Genomic DNA, 19,880 nt, shown 5'->3' on the forward strand with positions numbered 1-19,880 from the left:
CACTTTAACCTCAGTCGTTGTATAATTTCAAATCCAAAGTGCTGCAGGAGAAACAAAACGTGTCACTGTCCCAATACATGGAGCTCACTGTGACCCAACTGGAGGATTGTTAAAACATTGCAGCGTTATCATAAACATGGGGCAAAATTTAGTTAGAATTTGATGTCACACATCGATCACTGACAAAAGAGATCAGACTCCCCTCCATTTAATTCATAAGAGTAACAGAGTTTCATAAAAGGTGCTATGTTAATATACATCATTATCATTTAGGTTTATGACGTCTAAGCAGGTGTTTGGAGAGGTTGGACTTGCGAGCAAAGCTGAGAAAGCAGTGGGGGCAGGAATAACGTTTCCCCTTGTGGATCTTCATGTGGCCGTTCACATGACTCTGTTCATAAAAGCTTTTCCCACACTCTTGGCAGGAGTATGGCTTTACGTCACGGTGAGTGTGGGTCCTCATGTGCAGGGTCAGAGAAGCAGAGCAGATAAAGCGTTTGTGGCATTCCGAACATTCAAAAGGCCTCTCCCGGTGTGGAGGCGCTTGTGTTTGGTTAGATCTCCAGACTGAGTGAAGCTTTTACCGCACTCGGTACAGGTGTATGGTTTCTCACCTGTGTGAGTGCGCTGGTGGTTCTTCAGGTGGTCGAGTCGGGCAAACTGCTTGTCACACACTGTGCAGTGGTAAGGCCTCTCACCGGTGTGTGAGCGCAGGTGTACGTTCAGCACCCCAATCCTTATGAATTTCTGCCCACAAACCCCACAATGGTAGTTTTTCTGGTTGTTGTGAATCTTCAGATGCGTCTTCAGATAACCTTTGTCAGCAAAGTCTTTACCACAGACAGTACATTTGAAAGGTCTCGCCCCGGAGTGTGTGCGCAGGTGAAGCTTCAGACTCTCCCTGTATGCAAACTGCCTGTCGCATTGGGAGCAGGAGTACTTCCTCTCACCAGAGTGAACAGTCATGTGCTTCCTGAGGAGGTACTTCTGCTTGAAACCCTTCCCACAGTCCTGACATTTGAATGGCTTGACCCCATTGTGTATTAACAAGTGATAACGGTAAGCGCCTGTACCTGAGAAGCGCTTGCCACACTCCTTGCAGACATAAGGCTTTTCTCCAGTGTGGATGCGCATGTGAGTGTTCAGGCTCGTAGGAGTAGTGAGGATCTTGCCACAATCTAAGCATTGGAAGCCGACTTCCTTAATGACCATCTGTTTAGCGTCCTTAGGTTTATTGCCCTCTGGTTCGTGACACCGGTGAGGCCCCAGGCCCCAGCAATTCTCAAAGCTCTTCTCACAGTCTGCGCAACTGATGTGTCCATTGGTGAGAACAACAGCCATTTTGTGCAAACTCTTGCAGTGCTTCAGCAGGCTGCCCAGGTACTTGAATCTGCGGGAGCACTGTGGGCAGGTGTGGAATTTCTCCTGTACCCTGTGGGGACGGCCAGTTCTCCGGGAGGGGCAGGTTTCTGGGGACGGGCAGAGGGGTGGGCCTGGCGGGTGTGGATGTCTAGCTGTCGTGGTGTATGGAACATGCAGCTACAGTGGGAACAGCTGTGTGTGGGGCCGTACACTATTTTACTCTTTGAGACTTGGCTTCTCAACGTGGCTAGGTACTGCTTCTGGTGTTTGGTCTTGATGTGGTTCTCCAGGAAGTAACAGTCAGTAAAGGAGATGGTGCAGTGTGGACAAGGAAAGAACTGAGGAGAACCTGAGAGTGAGGGATAGAGGGAGAAGAGATGGGTACGATAAGAGGGGAGAAAAAAATGGCAAATGTAATTTCTCATTCAATAGTCCTTGCCAATATTAATATGAATGTTCCAGTAACCATCACCCATTTAAACTGCACTGTTGGGAGTAGACTGGAGTATGTTAAACAGTATGTCCTGCCTCCATGGTTGTCTTCATCCCTCCTGACATCCGTCACCTCCTTCACCAAACACACTTTAATGTCTCTCAGAAGTGTCTTAACCACCACCTTATGGATTAGAAAGATACAGAAACTACAAGTATGCATTAACAATCTTGCCATAATACTAGGCACATTAGAAAACACTAATCCTACTTACCTCAGCCAACCTGGTTAGCACTACCACAGGATCCTTGTGGAGTGGACTAGAATCTGAATGATGAGTTGAACTGGTGCTCTTTGAGAGTGCTTGGGTACAATCTGATTCATCTCTGCCGGTGGAGTCATCACCTGACTGTGGGTCATGTTCTGTTTGTGTTATACCCAGGTTTCCATGGCGTTTAGTCCCCATGGTTTTTTTGTGCAGTGGCGTAGTTTTTGAACGTTGTTTGATCTTCATCTTGTTGACTAAAGTGCCTCTAATATCCTCCTTACTGACATTCTGAGGGAAAAGAGAAGCAGTTTCAGGCTGATGCTCATGAACAAAGATGAGCTAGACTAGGTCAGGAAACGCAAGGGAAACTCTTTTCATGGCACTTCGACATTTGTGTGACTTTTTCATAGCAGGTTAGGAGAACTTAGACAGCAGGCTAGGATAATTAAGGTAGCAGGTTAGGAGACTGTGGTTAAGGTTAGGAAAAAGCTCTCCTTACCTGCTATGAAAATCACTGTATCGAAGTGCCATGAAAAGAGTATCCGGGACCAAAACAGCCTATAGACACACACACAAACACTGCAGACTTAGGCTGATAGGCAATGATGATTACACACAATTCTTCATTATTAGCCAAAAGTTGAATCACTCAACTATAACAAGGCTAGTCGTCTTCAATTAATGGCACAGGCATTTATTTGATTAAATCACTAGATAGAATCCTGTCTCTAATGGCCTATTTGAGCAAGGCATCTACATTGAACAAAAATATAAAGGCAAAAAAGTGTTGGTCCTATGTTTCATGAGCTAAAATAAAAGAGCACACATTTTCCATGTGTACAAAAGGCTTATTTCTCAACAAAAAAATATGCATATTTGTTTACATCCCTCCTTTGCCAAGATAATCCATCCACCTGACAGGTGTGGCACATCAAGAAGCTGATTAAAACAGCATGATTACATTTACATTTGAGGCATTTAGCAGACACTCTTATCCAGAGCGACTTAGTCATGAGTGCATACATTTCAGAGTTTTTCTCTCTCTCCGTATTGGTCCCCTGTGGGAATTGAGCCCACAACCCTGGTGTTGAAAGCAACCTGCTCAACCAACTGAGCCACATGGGACCATACACATGATCATTACACAGGTGCACCTTGTGCTGAGGAAAATAAAAGGCCACTAAAAGGTGCAGTTTTGTCATACAACAATACCACAGTTGTCTCAAGTTGAGGGAGTGTGATATTGGTTTCAACTGTACCGGTCAGATGGCAGACAGCGTGTACGGTGTGTGGGTGAGCGGTTTGCCGATGTCAACGTGCCCCATGGTGGCGGTGGGGTTATGGCATGGGCAGACATAAGCTACAGACAATGAACAGAACTGCACTTTATCGTTGGCAATTTGAATGCACAGAGATACAGTGACAAGATTCTGAGGCATGTTGTCGTGCCAGTCATCCGCCAAATTCACCTCATGTTTGTTCACAGCCCCATGACGTAAGGATCTTACACAATTCCTAGAATCTGAAAATGTCCCACTTCTTCCATGGCCTACATACTCAAACATGTCACCCAATGAGGCTGTTTGGTCTGCTCTGGATTGTTGTGTACAACAGCGTATTCCAGTTCTCACCAATATCCAGCAACTTCACACAGCTATTGAAGACGAGTGGGACAGCATTCCACAAGCCACAATCAACAGCCTGATCAACTCTATATGAAGGAGATATGTCGCAATGCATGACGAAAATGGTGGTCCCACCAAATATAGACAGATTTTCTGATCCACGACCCTACCTTCTTTTTGTATGCATGAATGTGACCAACAGATAAATGTGTATTCCCAGTCATGTGAAATTCATAGATTAGGGCCCAATACATTTATTTCAAATGACCGATTTCCTTATAACTCAGTCAAATCTTAGAAATAGTTGCATGTTCAGTGTATTTTCTTAATGCACACAGCTTTGCATAGTTAATGGTTTAATTCGAGCATTTTAATCAACTTCTTCATTTCCTGAACTAACGTGTTATCTGTTATCGCTTACACACTAACGTTTCTTTTGTTTTAGTATGCGTATTACATTTTAAATTAATTTGACTGAAATTATATTTCAAAATACATTTTCTGCAGTTCTTACTTACGCCACGATATGTACTAGCAGTCTCTTTCTGGCGACAAACGCTAGTTAGCCATTACAGAATCATTTAAACTCAACATATCAAAACATTAAGTGGTTAACACGAATTGTTTACCTAGTGTAAACAACTCATTGAGACCTGGCGTTTATTTGAAACAGGCGTATATTTGCTGACGTGTGCAGTTGCTCAGTTATTAAAGAGAGACAGGCAGCTATTTCAAACGGCGTTTAATTGAAGTTACGGTTAAAGCTGTCTAGAATCTAGCTAGAAAATGGGAATTTTTTTGTTGAAAACGGAGTGAATTAGCTACAAAAACACATCATGTGGCGTGGTTTTGGTGAAACTTGGATAAACCAAATTACGCAGCTTCCTACTTAGCTTATTTAGCTACAATTGACAATGGTCACCCACCTAACGTTCGACTTCGTTATAAAGACATCAACGATGTGAGTAAACATTTGTTTTCTACACAAAACATTCACGGGCAAAATAACTTCACTTACCTTCTTCGATTCAAACCAAACACAGTGACCGGAAGAACTCTGTTTGCACTTCCTTGGCGTGGGTGTAGATTGACCAATCAGGTAATCATGTAGAAAGATTGCCTGCTGATTGATGAGGATTTTAAAAGAGACACTCGCAGAAAAGTGTGGGTACCTACTGACCTGAAAACAATGAGCCAATATAATCTAAATCTGACCCTTAACCTAATTGTAACCAATTCTGAAATTAAATAGTTTATCGGTTTGCACTGCTGGCCAGCAGTGTCCATTATAGGGTACGTTCGTATTGCACTCTGGAGGGCGTATGTGAAATCAGAATATTTGTATATTATTTAACTGTCATATTGTCCTTTTGTAAATTCAGAGCTTTTCGCTGTCGGAGCGCATGCTGGAGGCTCTGGCCGAGGAGTAGGGTTGATCCGAGCCTTCTGACCTCAACGGCACCCAAATTAACTGGATAAATAGATAACACCGCACTCTGGCCATTTTACTTGCTCTAGCAGAGCTGGTTATGCGTTTTTCATGTTATCCAGAGCGTTGGTGACTATAACTGTGTTGCTGGCAACAATTGAATTAAGGTTTTTTGCCGTTGTTTGCTGACACCAGCCCTATTCAACCGGTGTTGAGCGTTCGTAAATTCATCAGTTATTCTGCGCTCTGAAATGGGAGATAGCCAGAGCGAATTTTCGAACGCTTATAGTCGTCCCCCACTGAAGACGTACCAGGATAAAATGGTCTTCAACCAAGGAATTTGACGCTATTTCAAATATTTGTGTTGAAATTACATGAATTGCACAAAATTAGTCCATCTCAACCGATGTCTCACTTATTCCACTTAAAAGAAAATATGCACAAGAAAACCACAAGTGTGCCATCTTTCCTGGACTTTTAATATTGTAGCCGACTCATCACCAGGACAAAGAGCCTGGCAGGCAACCATCTTCTGTACATCACTTGTTCCCTTCTTTAAAAAAAAAAAAAGAGCAAATGAAAAATGTAACTCAGGTGCTCAGTGAAACAAGTACAATACAAGACAAATGTAACCAGTCTAATAATGCTTGTGCCCAGACTCGAAGGTAGCTGAAGATAGTGTTACAATTTACCTTAATTAGGAGCAATGCTACTAAACAAGAAAGCTGTTATTATTGTAAAAAAACTTGGTTAAATACATGTAAATGAGAAATCTCTCAATTACCAATCATTTTGTAGTCTAATGGTTGTTTTGTGTAGTAGCACCATTCAGATTGTTGCAAGATAATGGGGGGATTCATCTTGTAGTGATTCACATGAGAAACCGAAGAAAATTACGTCTTAAGAGTGCAAAAAACATTAACGAAAAAATGTAACACACCTTCCTTGAAAATAAAACCCCCTTTTCATTAATGTTATCTTTCACCAGGAAGATGTCGCTTTCCTTTGTCTCCATTATAATCTGACAATTTCCATACAATTTTTTGTTCCACATACTGTAATTTTTTTCTTGTTCCATTTGTCACAAGACAAATCCAAAAAGTGAATTCAGTTCTAATCATAGCCCTCATTGGCTGATAAAAAATCATCCAATCAAAAGAGCTAAAAACAAAACCATAAAAGTTAACATACAGTTCATATCAAAGAACTGAAATAAAAGCCTTAGAAACTAAACAATACATAGTGTGTTATGTTATCCACTCGTAAAATGGCTACAGGGACATAAGTCTGATAACCTAGTTAAATCCTTCATTTGTAACAAAATCTATTTAAAACAGACATCAAATGTGTCAAAAGTTTTGCTTTGCTAAATATGTTCTCCATAAGCCTCACAATAGGAAACGATACACAACAGGATTGTTAAGTGTAGTTCACAAATGCAGAAGAACTGGAGACAGACGAGCAGAGAAACAAATACAACAGCAACCGGTAAAGAACCATGTAACAGGTCCTGTGAATGAACATGTACAAATATAGACTTCGGGTTTTGAGTGAATAAACAGACACGTAGCTTAAAAGCCTGCCATATATGAACTTATAATTAATTTCACTCATCATCACTGCCATGATATAAAAAAACATCTGAGAAACAAGCATCACTTTCTTTATTCCTATTCTGTCAAAACGATGTTGCACATCCTGGCGGACTAACCTTCCATCTCTTGTTTTTAATGGTAATGTTTGATTGCTACTTTCTGGGGTATAAAGCACATGTTGGTTCCAACTCCAGTAGTTATCGTCCCTACTTTATTGGTCATTCCAAAAAAATTATATTCTATTGCATTCTATTCACGTATAGCGTTTGAAATAAAGCAATACATAGCGGAATAAAAGACAATCAATATTGAAACAGTGTAAATAACCTTTTGTGACTGGGGGGCAGTATTTTCATTTTTGGAAAAATAACGTTCCCGTAGTAAATGGGATATTTTGTCAGGACAAGATGCTAGAATATGCATATAATTGACAGCTTAGGATGGAAAACACTAAAGTTTCCAAAACTGTAAAAATATTGTCTGAGTATAACAGAACTGATATTGCAGGCGAAAGCCTGAGAAAAATCCAATCCGGAAGTGCCTCATGTTTTGAAAGCGCTGCGTTCCAATGCGTCCCTATTGAGCAGTGAATGGGCTATCAACCAGCTTACTTTTCCTCCGTATTCCCCAAGGTGTCTACAGCATTGTGACGTAGTTTTACGCATTTTTGTTGAAGAATACCCATTTTTGTTGAGGAATACCCGTAAGCGGCTACATTGCGCAACTGGTCACCTGATGGCTCCCAGAGTGATTCTCGCTAAAATACAGAGGTAGCCATTATTCCAATCGGTCCTACTGAAAAAACAATTGTCCCGGTGGATATATTATCGAATATATATTTGAAAAACACCTTGAGGATTGATTAGAAACAACATTTGCCATGTTTCTGTAGATATTATGGAGCTAATTTGGAATATTTTCCGGCGTTTTCGTGACTGCAATTTCCGGGTGATTTCTCAGCCAAACGTGAAGAACAAATGGAAATAATATTTTTGGAAAAAAGGAACATTGGCTATCTAACTGGGAGTCTCGTGAGTGAATACCTTTGATGAGCTTCGGATGTTAACGATTTAATTTGATTGCTTTTCTGATTTCCGTGACCAAGCTACCTGCTGCTAGCTGGACAAAATGCTATGCTAGGCTATCGATAAACTTACACAAATGCTTGTCCAGCTTTGGCTGTAAAGCATATTTTGAAAATCTGAGATGACAGGGTGATTAACAAAAGGCTAAGCTGTGTCTCAATATATTTCACTTGTGATTTTCATGAGTAGGAATATTTATGTCCGTTGCGTTATGCTAATTAGTGTCAGTCGATGATTACGCTCCCTCATGCGGGATGGGGAGTCACTAGAGGTTTTAACAGGCTCTTACACAACTTTCTCCTTTATGGCCTTTTTCATGTAACTCCCCATTTCTCTTCTAACCTCTTAACATGTTACTACCACCCCACCACATACCCCTCTCTCATCTACTTTCTCCCCCTCTCTTCTCTACATAGCCATGGTGGTGAGGTGCTGATGCCCTAGCAGGCCTTTGCGCCCCCCTCCCACCCCGGGATGTCCCCCTCCATTGCCGTGACCACAGTACTCCTGGAGGTTTTGCCGTAGTGTGACCAGGGCGGACCCCAGGCAGGCGCGGTTAGGGGCCAGGATGCCCCCCGGCAGCTGGATGAGGACGGTGGCCACCCCGGCCATGCCGTCGTCCGTGGGCTCCAGGGTGATGGGCCCCACCTTGAAGGTGGAGTAGGAGAAGCCCATGAGCTGGGACAAGAAAGGGTCGGAGCGGCAGAAGTGCTGGTAGCCGCTGTGGGACGATGGGTGGTGGTGGGGGTGCGAGGCCGTGGTGTTGGTGGGGACATAGTGGTGGGTGTTGAGGTAATGCAGGGGCAGGTGTTGCCCACTGTTGCCCCCTCCACCCAGGGTAAGGTGGTGGTGGACGGTGGGGCCGGAGCCTGGCTCGTGTTTGTAGGAGATGGCTCCAGCACGCCCCCTCTGGCCAACTACAATGCCCCCCAGCTTTCCTGTGCGTGCATGGGCCAGGGACACGGCACTGCCCCCCACCCCTCCGCCCCCTGTGGCGGGCAGGTAGATGAGCTGGGGCTCCTCTGGCTCCAAATAGACAGTGAGCTTGGCGAAGGGCCTGGATGCCATCTTGGTCATTTCCTGGATGTGACGCCTCTGCTCTCGGCGGAAGTCCATGAACTGCTTGATCTTCCAGAGGAGGACGCAGACGGAGAGGAAGAGGAAGAAGCAGGAGAAGAAAACAGAGAAGAAGACGAACAGGTCGATGTGAGCCTGGTCCTGGCGAAGGAAGAGCAGGCCCTGGGACTCGCCCAGTCTCTCCTCGGCGCCTACCCCGCGCAGGGCGATGTAGAAGCGGCTGGACTTCAGGGAGTGGACCTCATGGGGGAAGGTGATGACCACGCGGTCACGGACACCTCGAACAATCAGCACCGTCTGGGGCTTCCACACCGTGATATAGGAGATGAGCCCCTCCGTCTTGGCCTCCCGTACCTCCCTGTCTGCCCCCGGGGGCTTGGCGTGGAGCTGCAGGGGGGTGTTGGGGAGCATGGCCCCACCCAGGCTGGATGAGGAGTTGGCATACACTTTCATAGGTGACGGAGGTGTCTCCTTATCCCCTCCGCTCGCCCCACCTCGGGCCACCGACTCGTCCTCGATCTTGATGGCATGGATGCCTGTGTGGAGGTCCACTTCTACGATGAAGGTGTCATGGGAGTTGGACACGTACACCTCCACCTCCCCGAAGGTCACGTCGATGGTGACCCGGATGTCCACGTTGGTAAACTTTGGCTGGGCAGCGAAGAAGACAGTGCGTCCCTTGGGCAAATTGCGGATGGTGGGGTCGTGGAAGCAGTTTGTCTGAGAGGTGGGGTCGAAGCAGCACTCATTGTCCACGTTGAACTGGCGGTAGCACTGGCGCCCGTTTACCGGTGTGCCATTGAAGGAGTCTTTGCACTTGGCGCACTGCGTGGAGGATTCCAGAGAGGGAGAAGAAACAAGAAATACAAGTGCATGTAAATACTGTGCTTATTGTCTGTATATGGATGTGATCTTTACAACCAGGAAAATCAAGGTATCCTTCTTCAGACCTCCCCCTGCTGTATCAGTATACCTGCTTGTAAACTGTGTCTAGTGCCTGCACCATCCTATCCATACCTGTGTTCTGTAGCAGTCCTTCCTGTCGCTCTGCGGGCTGCTGAGGCAGGAAGAGGTCTCTGTGTTGTTCTGACATGGGCAGCCTGTGCCGTCATGTTCATTACACGTGTCTGCATGGCCGTTACACTGACACCTACAGGTGGGAGAAACAAATAGCATTTCAGCTTTCTGGAGGATTCAGCCCTCCGAAGTGATTTTTACAGAATCACTCCATCATGAACACTCTTCTGAAGTGCAGTCTGGAAAAGTGAAAAACCGGATGGGTGTGAACACCACAATATGGCTCCATGTCCCTTTCATCCATTAATTACAAGCAGTGGTGTAAAGTACTTAAGTAAGAATACTTTCAAGTACTACTTAAGTAGTTATTTGGGGTACCTGTACTTAACTTTCCTTTTTATATATTTTTGACAACTTTTACTTCACTATATTCCTAAATTAAGTACTTTTTACTCCATACTTTTCCCCTGACACCTAAAAGTTCTCGTTACATTTTCAATGCTTAGCAGGACAGAAAATCGTCCAATTCACACACACTTATCAAGAGAACATCCATGGTCATCCCTACTGCCTCTGATCTGCCAGACCTCACTAAACACTAATGTTTTGCTTTGAAATTATGTCTGAGTGTTGGAGTGTGACCCTTGCTATCCGTAAATAAAAGAAAAAAAGCAAACCTTCTGGTTTGCTTAATATAAGGAATTTGAACTTATTCATACTTTTACTGTTGATACTTAAGTATATTTAAATCCAAACACTTCTTCTCAAGTAGTATTTTACTAGGTGACTTTCACTTTTAGATTAAGGTATCTTTACTTTTATTCAAGTATGAGATTTTAGTACTTTTTCCACCACTGATTACAAGTGAATTAGATGTGGCTAGTTCATTTTAAAGGAATTACTACTCACTTGTCACAGTTCCCCTGCAGTAGGAAGTAGCCACTGAGGCAGCTCTCACACTTGTCCCCCACGCTGTTGTTCTGGCAGCTCACACAAACCGCTGAGTCCTCTGTAGGACCTTCCGACACCCACTGAACAATCTGATAAAGGAGAGGGAGTTCAACAAGAGAAATGTAGCTAAATGACATCCAAGATGGTATACCTGTTCCTACACAGTGAGTTTCTAGCTTGCACATAAATCATGATATGACCACAAAAGATGCTGTTGATCAGATCAAAAGTAACCCATTACTAAACTCAAAGCAAGATGGGGAGAACATAAATTAACTTAAACAGACTAAGTCACTTACGCTGTCTGGGTCCAGAGGGTGGTCTTGGGGGTGGTCTAGCGCCCTCTTGTGTTCGTCCCGGGACAAACACACTGCACTGTTCCCCCTGCAGAACTCCCGACAGGGGCGACACGTCCCCCCGCCCACCGCCAACCCCACATACAGGGGCTTACACTTCTCACAGTGATCACCCTGGAACAGGAGAGAGAGAGCCACAAACCACATAATCATCAGTATATGATACACTGAATGAACTTGGAATCTGACCTGGGATCAGCACCAGTGTGTCACAAGTGTTTTGGCACTCAAGAAACACATTGGGCTGTGACATGCATAATCTTACAGTTGAAATACTGTGTGTGTGTGTGTGTGTGTGTGTGTGTGTCTGCCCCACTCACCATAGTGTTGTTTTTACACTCCAGACACTTGTCAGGCTCAGACACTCCTTTACAGTTGCTGTGTTTGTTACAACGACACTGAGACGAGCAGTTGTCCCCCACAAAGCCAAAGTGACACTGACACACTCCCGGGGACACACAGGTCCCGTTGACACAGCCCTGAGCACAGACCGGCTCACACTGACCTGACACACTGCAGAGAGGGAGTAGAGAGAAAGAGGAGAAACTTAAACGGATACTATGGATGTATACCTACTGAATATGTAGCCCTGTTTGTTTTCAAGTTTCAATGTCACATACACAAGTACAGTGAAATGCCTTTCTTGCAAACTCAAAACCCAACAATGCAATAATCAATGTATTACGATAAAAAAAACAAGAAGAGGAAATACGCAATAAAGTAACAGGATTTAAGATAAACAGAGTAGCAGCAGCTTGTATGTGAATGGGTGGGCAGGTGTGTAGAGTCAGTATAAAATGTATGTGCATATTATGTGTGAGTAAGCAGATGATGGAGTGTGTGTGTGTTGGAGTGACAGTGTGTGAGTGTGTAGGGCCCTGTGACTATTGAGACAGTGCAAATATTGAAATAAAAGGTCAATGAAGATACAAGACAAACTCAGTCTGTGTAGCTATTCTGTTAGCTAATTATTAGTCTTATTGTTTGGGTATAGAAGCTGTTCAAGAGCCTGTTGGTGTCAGACTTGATACACCGGCAGCTCTTGCCATAAGGCAGCAGGGAAAATAGTCTATGACTTAGGTGGTTGGGGTCTTTGACGATTTTCCAGGCCTTCTTTTCACACCTCCTGATATAGATGTCCTAGATGGCATACCAAGCAGTGATGTAGCCAGTCAATATGCTCTCAATGGTACAGCTGTAGAACCCTTTTAGGATACTATGTATGTATACCAACTGAATATGTAGCCGTGTTTGCAGGACAGGTGGAGTGGTAGTACTGATGATTGTGATGATGTAATGATGATGAGGTTGTGTGTGTATTGCTGCTGAGGTATCCAAGTGCTACTTCTTCTGCCGTTAATGATGATTGTGACGTATGGCTTCCTACCGGCTGAGAACGTAGCCCTGCTTACAGGTGCAGTGGTATCCCTGGGTCAGGTCATGGCAGTCCTGGGTGACGTTACAGTGGTGGTGGCCGTTGGCACACTCATCCTCCTCTGGGCAGTGGAGGAAGGACCAGCTGCTGTTTCCCTGGGGACACACTCCCTCACTCACACCTGACACATGCACGCACACACACAGGGGAAAGTGAGAAGAGGTAACTTGAAATAGTTATTGGGAATAGAGAATATAACCCTAAATGTTGGACAATAAAGTTATATTCTATAACGCTCTTATATTTCATTCATTCATTTTATATAAACTCAGTAAAAAAAAAGAAAAGTCCTCTCACTGTCAATTGCGTTTATTTATAACCAACTTAACATGAGTAAATATTTGTATGAACATAACACGATTCAACAACTGAGACATAAACTGAACAAGTTCCACAGCCATGTGACTAACAGAAATGGAATAATGTGTCCCTGAACTAAGGGGGGGGTCAAAATCAAAAGTATCAGTCAGTATCTGGTGTGGCCACCAGCTGCATTAAGTACTGCAGTACATCGCCTCCTCATGGACTGCACCAGATTTGCCAGTTCTTGCTGTGAGGTGTTACCCCACTCTTCCACCAAGGCACCTGCAAGTTCCTGGACATTTCTGGGGGGGAACGGCCCTAGCCCTCACTCTCCGATCCAACAAGTCCCAGACGTGCTCAACGGGATTGAGATCCAGGCTCTTCACTGGCCATGGCAGAAGACTGACATTTCTGTCTTGCAGGAAATCACTCACAAAACAAACAGTATGGCTGGTGGCATTGTCATGCTGGAGGGTCATATCAGGACAAGACTGCAGGAAGGGTATCACATGAGGGAGGAGGATGTCTTCCCTGTAACGCACAGCGTTGAGATTGCCTGCAATGACAACAAGCTCAGTCTGATGATGCTGTGACACACCGCCCCAGACCATGACGGACCCTCCACCTCCAAATCGATCCCGCTCCAGAGTACAGGCCTCGGTGTAACGCTCATTCCTTTGACAATAAACGTGAATCCGTCCATCACCCCTGGTGAGACAAACCCGCAACTCGTCAGTGAAGAGCACTTTTTTACAGTCCTGTCTGGTCCAGTGACGGTGGGTTTGTGCCCATAGGCGACATTGTTGCTGGTGATGTCTGGTGAGGACCTGCCTTACAACAGGCATACAAGCCCTCAGCCCAGATTCTCTCAGCTTATTGCTGACAGTCTGAGCACTGATGGAGGGATTGTGCTTTCCTGGTGTAACTTGGGCAGTTGTTGTTGCCATCCTGTACCTGTCCTGAGGGTGTGGTGTTCGGATGTACCGATCCTGTGCAGGTGTTGTATAACGTGATCTGCCACTGCGAGGACAATCGGCTGTCCATCCTGTCTCCCTGTAGCACCGTCTTAGGCGTCTCACAGCACAGACATAGCAATTTATTGCCCTGGCCACATCTGCAGTCCTCATGCCTCATTGCAGCATGCCTAAATCACATTCACGCAGATGAGCAGGGACCCTGGGCATCTTTCTTTTGGTGTTTTTCAGAGTCAGTAGAAAGGCCTCTTTGGTGTCCTAAGTTTTCATAACTGTGACCTTAATTGCCTACCTTCTGTAAGCTGTTAGTGTCTTAACGACCGTTCCACAGGTGCATGTTCATTAATGGTTTATGGTTCATTGAACAAGCATGGGAAACAGTGTTTAAACCCTTTACAATTTTACGAATTATCTTATAAAGACAGGGTCCTGAAAAAGGGACTCTTTTTTTGTTGAGTTTACATACACACCTGTTCAAAAGTTTGGGTTCACTTAGAAATGTCCTTGTTTTTGAAAGAAAAGCAACATTTTTATCCATTAAAATAACATCAAATTGATCAGAAAGACAGTGTAGACATTGTTAATGTTGTAAATGACTATTGTAGCTGGAAAGCTGATTTTTAATGGAATATCTACATAGGTGTACAGAGGCCAATTATGAGCAACCATCACTCCTGTGTTCCAATGGCACGTTGTTTTAGCCAATCCAAGTTTATAATTTTTAAGGGCTCAGGAGTGGATATTCTAAAGGCCTATTCAATTCTGTTCCCCTCACCATTGAGGCCTCCCTGCTGGCAGCGTCCAGCCCCGTTGCCCCCCCGGGCAGCACACCAGCCACACTGGGGACAGGCGATGCACTGAGAGCACTGGGTGAGCTGAGCGCACTGGGGGGAGCAAGAGTCCCCACCAGACAGCAGACGACCACACTGACCCGCCTCACAGCGCAGAGGCACGAAGGATGGACTCACACACTGGAGGAGAGGGGGAAAGAAGGGCTGAAATTTAATCTCATTCATTTGTTTTTGAAGCTACAATGCAGAAATACATTCAGGAAGAAAATAGACACAGATATGATCCTAAAACACCCACAGTCTCCGTCTTACCTGCTGCAGTGCCATGCTCCACACACAGTGCTGCCAGCCCCCGTCTGAGCCCCGGGAGCCCAGGCAGAGGTTGCAGGTGCTGAGGTGGTGGCAGGGGGGCGGGCAGGGCAGAGGGGGGGAGGACTCCACCTGCATGGGGGACACGTTGAGCAGGGCGTAGCTGAAGCACGTCCAGTCGTAGGTGGGGTTCACACTCAGGATGCGCCTGGTCTCGCCTGGAGGAACCGCAACACCAGATGTAAGAGAGTGGTTCTCAGTTATTCCAGCCACGACTTAGTCTAGTGGTCATCCCAAGACTCCTGTCCCTAGCAATAGAAGGTGATGGAGGTGTCTCTCACCGGTGCGTTTGAACTGGCGTGTCCACATGCACTTCCCGGAGGCGGTGCACTTGGGGCAGTCGGAGGCCTCACAGCTGGTCTCAGTACAGTTGCTGGACAGGAAGATCTCTCTCTGGTTGATCCTGCAGTCGTGTTCTGAGGTGCAGCTAACTGTACTGCTGATGCATGCTCCCTCTGGACAGTTGGTGCACCACTTACACTGCAGAGCAGACTGGGACTGACAGAGAGGGGGGGTTAGTGTGAGTGTGTATGTACGGTCTGAGCTAGTGTTTGTGTGTGTTTGCATGTGTGTATTACCTGTGAGGGGCTAGAGAAGGTCCTGGGGTGGCGTGCCAGACACTCACTGCAGGTCTTTAGTCTGCGACACTGGTCTGGTAGACGAGGGGTGGGGGAGCAGGGAGACTGACCAATGGAACAGCCCAGTCTGAGAGAGAGGGACAAAACACCATAAAGAGGGAGAGATGGGAAAGTTTGTCATTCATTCTGAGATTGTGTAATCATGTTTATTCTTTCTCTAAGTGACAACCCCAAGAAACACCTCCAAAATAAAAGACACAGTCAACAACTTGGAAACATCATCATTCCCATGATGACCATAGCTGTACCTCTCAGCAGTATCAGAGGCGGCGCAGGTGCCCCTGCACCAGACACAGCTGCCTGTGGTGGTGTTGCAGGCCTCGGGCGTGGGCAGCAAGGCACAGGGGTCAGAGGGAAGGGTCAGGGTGAGAAGACGCCCCAGGGTGACCCCGTTGAACCCCCCAGAGAGGAACAGCCGCCCACCCCAGCCCACCATGGCCAGAGACACTGAACGGTTAACCGGCTCGCCCACCGCCGAGTCTGAGAGAGAGGAAGGGAGAAACGTTAGGATAATCTCCACATCCTCATCAAACTGAGCATACAGTGGGGCAAAAAAGTATTTAGTCAGCCACCAATTGTGCAAGTTCTCCCACTTAAAAAGATGAGAGAGGCCTGTAATTTTCATCATAGGTACACTTCAACTATGGACAGACAAAATGAGAAAAAAAATCCAGAAAATCACATTGTAGGATTTTTAATGAATTTATTTGCAAATTATGGTGGAAAATAAGTATTTGGTCACCTACGAACAAGCAAGATTTCTGGCTCTCACAGACCTGTAACTTCTTCTTTAAGAGGCTCCTCTGTCCTCCACTCGTTACCTGTATTAATGGCACCTGTTTGAACTTGTTATCAGTATAAAAGACACCTGTCCACAACCTCAAACAGTCACACTCCAAACTCCACTATGGCCAAAACCAAAGAGCTGTCAAAGGACACCAGAAACACAATTGTAGACCTGCACCAGGCTGTTAAGACTGAATCTGCAATAGGTAAGCAGTTTGGTTTGAAGAAATCAACTGTGGGAGCAATTATTAGGAAGTGGAAGACATACAAGACCACTGATAATCTCCCTCGATCTGGGGCTCCACGCAAGATCTCACCCCGTGGGGTCAAAATGATCACAAGAACGGTGAGCAAAAATCCCAGAACCACACGGGGGGACCTAGTGAATGACCTGCAGAGAGCTGGGACCAAAGTAACAAAGCCTACCATCAGTAACACACTACGCCGCCAGGGACTCAAATCCTGCAGTGCCAGACGTGTCCCCCTGCTTAAGCCAGTACATGTCCAGGCCCGTCTGAAGTTTGCTAGAGCGCATTTGGCTGGGTCTTTCAGCATGACAATGATCCCAAACACACCACCCGGGCAACGAAGGAGTGGCTTCGTAAGAAGCATTTCAAGGTCCTGGAGTGGCCTAGCCAGTCTCCAGATCTCAACCCCATAGAAAATCTTTGGAGGGAGTTGAAAGTCCGTGTTGCACAGCAACAGCCCCAAAACATCACTGCTCTAGAGGAGATCTGCATGGAGGAATGGGCCAAAATACCAGCAACAGTGTGTGAAAACCTTGTGAAGACTTGCAGAAAACGTTTGACCTCTGTCATTGCCAACAAAGGGTATGTAACAAAGTATTGAGATAAACTTTTGTTGTTGACCAAATACTTATTTTCCACCATAATTTACAAATAAATTCATTAAAAATCCTACAATGTGATTCTGGATTTTTTTTCTTCTTATTTTGTCTGTTATAGTTGAAGTGTACCTATGATGAAAATTACAGGCCTCTCATCTTTTTAAGTGGGAGAACTTGCACAATTGGTGGCTGACTAAATACTTTTTTGCCCCACTGTATATGTAGTGTTTTGGCTAGCCACATGTAGTGTCAGTCACACAGTTACCTGGCTGTATCCATGTGTTACAGTTGATCTGGTACAGATACACCGTGTTGCTGTAGTCCTCCACTCCTGTCCTCCCTCCCACAATCACCATGGTGTCTTTTATCAGGGCTGCAGCGTGGAAGAAACGGGACAGGGGCTGGGGAGAGAGAGGGAGAAAAAAAGACGGTGTTAATTTAAGAAAAATGTTATTGATATAATGACAATGTCATCAATTAAGGCCAGCCTGGGAACATGTAAAAGCTGTTTAAATACCGGTTAGCTAGTTAAGCTGTGGTTGTACCTACCTTATTCCCCTGTGAGGGGACCAGTAGGGACCAGGTGAGGTTGGCATAATAGAGACTGTAGAGCTCTCCTGAGGGCTCCACTGTCTCCACGTGGAAGCGGTAGCCTCCGAACACGTACACGGCGTCCGTCTGCTCGTGGTACACAGCCGAGTGGCCATACAGACCTGAAGAGAGGACAGGACACACAGGAGTTAGTCAAGAGACAACACGGGAGGGTTAAGGGTTAATCAACAGACTGGTAAATTATGCAACATCATAAGGGACAGCAGTTTACAGTTCATGGTGTCAGAAATAACTCTTTGCTCCAACCATAATGACTGCACCTCAATCTTTATATTCTATGCCTACTTAGTGGGAGAGGTTCCACGAAAGCTGAGTAGGGACTTTCCAGATTGGCAGGTTCTAAGTGAGTTAATGAGTGCAGGAGGACATTGGTTCTTCTGACCTGTAGGAGGTGTGCCGGTGTGGGGGGCGACGGTCCAGTTGCCAGAGTGGATGTTGAACTCCAGCAGGTGATGGTTGAAGCCGTTCTCTGGAGAGTAACCTCCGATGAGCAGCATAGAGGAGTCCCGACGCACCGTTAGAGTATGACCTGCCACCGGTGGCAGCACTGAGCTCTGTGGGGAAAGAGGACACAGACTAATTGGTTACATAGAAGTCTATAGTAAATTGAATCGTGGGGTGTAGGCTGACAGTTAACTACCAATATTTTATGTTTAGTGTTTTTTTGTTCATATATATATATATACCCAATTAAGGCAAGATGGTGGATTGCTAAAACCAAGCAAACCTTGTGCTGTCGCCACACCAGACTGCTGAGGTTGAGGCTCCACGTATCCACGGCGACACCCTTCTGCGTGACACCGCCCACCACCAGCATGAGGTTGTGAGTAGCTCCTTGGCCGCCGGAGAGAGGCTCGTGACTGGCCAGAAGGGCAGAGGCGTGGTGGTAGCGGGGGCTGGGGGTGGAGCCTTCCTCCACTGAGCTGGTCAGCATCTGAGTCCAGCGGCGCTCCAACACAGAGTACCTGAACCCACCAATCAACACAGAGAGCGAAGAGAGACAGAGAAAATAACTGATATGAGTTACTGGTCATTTCAAACAATTACAACAACAAAAAATTGCTGTCTCATAAAACGCATATTTAAATGAACGCCAATAAAAACACAGCCATTAAAAAGTCCCCCCCCCCCACACACACACACCTGTAGATGTTTCCCAGGATGCCCTCTGAGAGAGAAAGGCCTCCATACATCCAGAGGTTCCCCTGGGGTCCAGACACTAGAGAATGGCCCATCCGGTGGAGGAACCTGTGGGCCTGGTTCTGTGAAGGGAGGGGGAAGTTTAACACTGTGACACTCTGTGGTGGGAGTGTTTGTATGTATGTGTGTGTGTGTGTGTGTGTGTCCTGGTTCTTACCGCTGTGAGCTGTGTGTCCAGTAGGGTTTCCCAAACTAGGCTGCTGGAGTCCAGAGGGGTGGAGCAGTCAGAGCCGCCCCAACCGTCTGCACACACACACACTCCCAGAGACTAAAACAGAGACAGACACACAGAGACAGACACACAGAGACAGAGGGTTAACATTAGAGACACACAAGAGACTGTAATATATAGGAACAGGATAAACAAAGAGGAAAACATCAAAACAACAATGAGCATTCACACTGTCTGCATTAACAGTGCTACTGTTCAGTCCCTCTCACCAAGTTACAGGAGCCTCGGCCCTCTGCTAGCCCACAGCCCTCGGGACAGAGGGGCCTGTCGCAGTACGGTCCCCCATACCCCTGAGTACACTGGCACAGCCCCCTGCTGCACTGCGCCCCTCCCTGGCATACGGGTGACCCATCCTCCCCCGCCTCAGAACCCTGGCGACAGCGCCGCACCCAGAAGGAGGCGTTGAAACCCAGAGGGCGGTCGGACGAGACGTTGGCCTCAAAGTACACAGAGATCACACCTGGGAGAGAGAAAAAACAAAGGGATCAGAGAGGG

The 19,880-nt window shown here is 46.0% G+C and overlaps 1 protein-coding gene and 1 pseudogene across 4 annotated transcripts in view; both read right to left on the minus strand.

Annotated features, from left to right (window-relative positions):
* Positions 1-192: 192 nt before the first annotated feature.
* On the minus strand, positions 193-4,992 carry LOC112222730 (annotated as a pseudogene).
* Positions 4,993-7,946: 2,954 nt separating this feature from the next.
* Positions 7,947-19,880, minus strand: part of LOC112222728 (multiple epidermal growth factor-like domains protein 8) — a 30,204-nt gene continuing 18,270 nt past the window's right edge. For all 4 annotated transcript variants that reach the window (XM_024385455.2, XM_024385456.2, XM_024385457.2 and 1 more), the window contains exons 26-43: positions 19,595-19,845; positions 19,311-19,421; positions 19,097-19,215; positions 18,681-18,918; positions 18,336-18,507; positions 17,891-18,054; positions 17,607-17,742; positions 15,957-16,188; positions 15,649-15,775; positions 15,352-15,568; positions 15,014-15,228; positions 14,686-14,881; positions 12,586-12,754; positions 11,519-11,711; positions 11,142-11,312; positions 10,801-10,931; positions 9,892-10,024; positions 7,947-9,699 (exon numbers count right to left, since the gene is read on the minus strand). In XM_024385455.2, coding sequence (XP_024241223.2) covers positions 8,206-9,699; positions 9,892-10,024; positions 10,801-10,931; positions 11,142-11,312; positions 11,519-11,711; positions 12,586-12,754; positions 14,686-14,881; positions 15,014-15,228; positions 15,352-15,568; positions 15,649-15,775; positions 15,957-16,188; positions 17,607-17,742; positions 17,891-18,054; positions 18,336-18,507; positions 18,681-18,918; positions 19,097-19,215; positions 19,311-19,421; positions 19,595-19,845 — 4,469 coding nt within the window. In that variant the 3' untranslated portion in view covers positions 7,947-8,205. The remainder of the gene's footprint in view (positions 9,700-9,891; positions 10,025-10,800; positions 10,932-11,141; positions 11,313-11,518; positions 11,712-12,585; positions 12,755-14,685; positions 14,882-15,013; positions 15,229-15,351; positions 15,569-15,648; positions 15,776-15,956; positions 16,189-17,606; positions 17,743-17,890; positions 18,055-18,335; positions 18,508-18,680; positions 18,919-19,096; positions 19,216-19,310; positions 19,422-19,594; positions 19,846-19,880) is intronic.

Source organism: Oncorhynchus tshawytscha, linkage group LG23 (genome assembly GCF_018296145.1).
Source record: "Oncorhynchus tshawytscha isolate Ot180627B linkage group LG23, Otsh_v2.0, whole genome shotgun sequence".
Taxonomy (NCBI): Eukaryota; Metazoa; Chordata; class Actinopteri; order Salmoniformes; family Salmonidae; genus Oncorhynchus; species Oncorhynchus tshawytscha.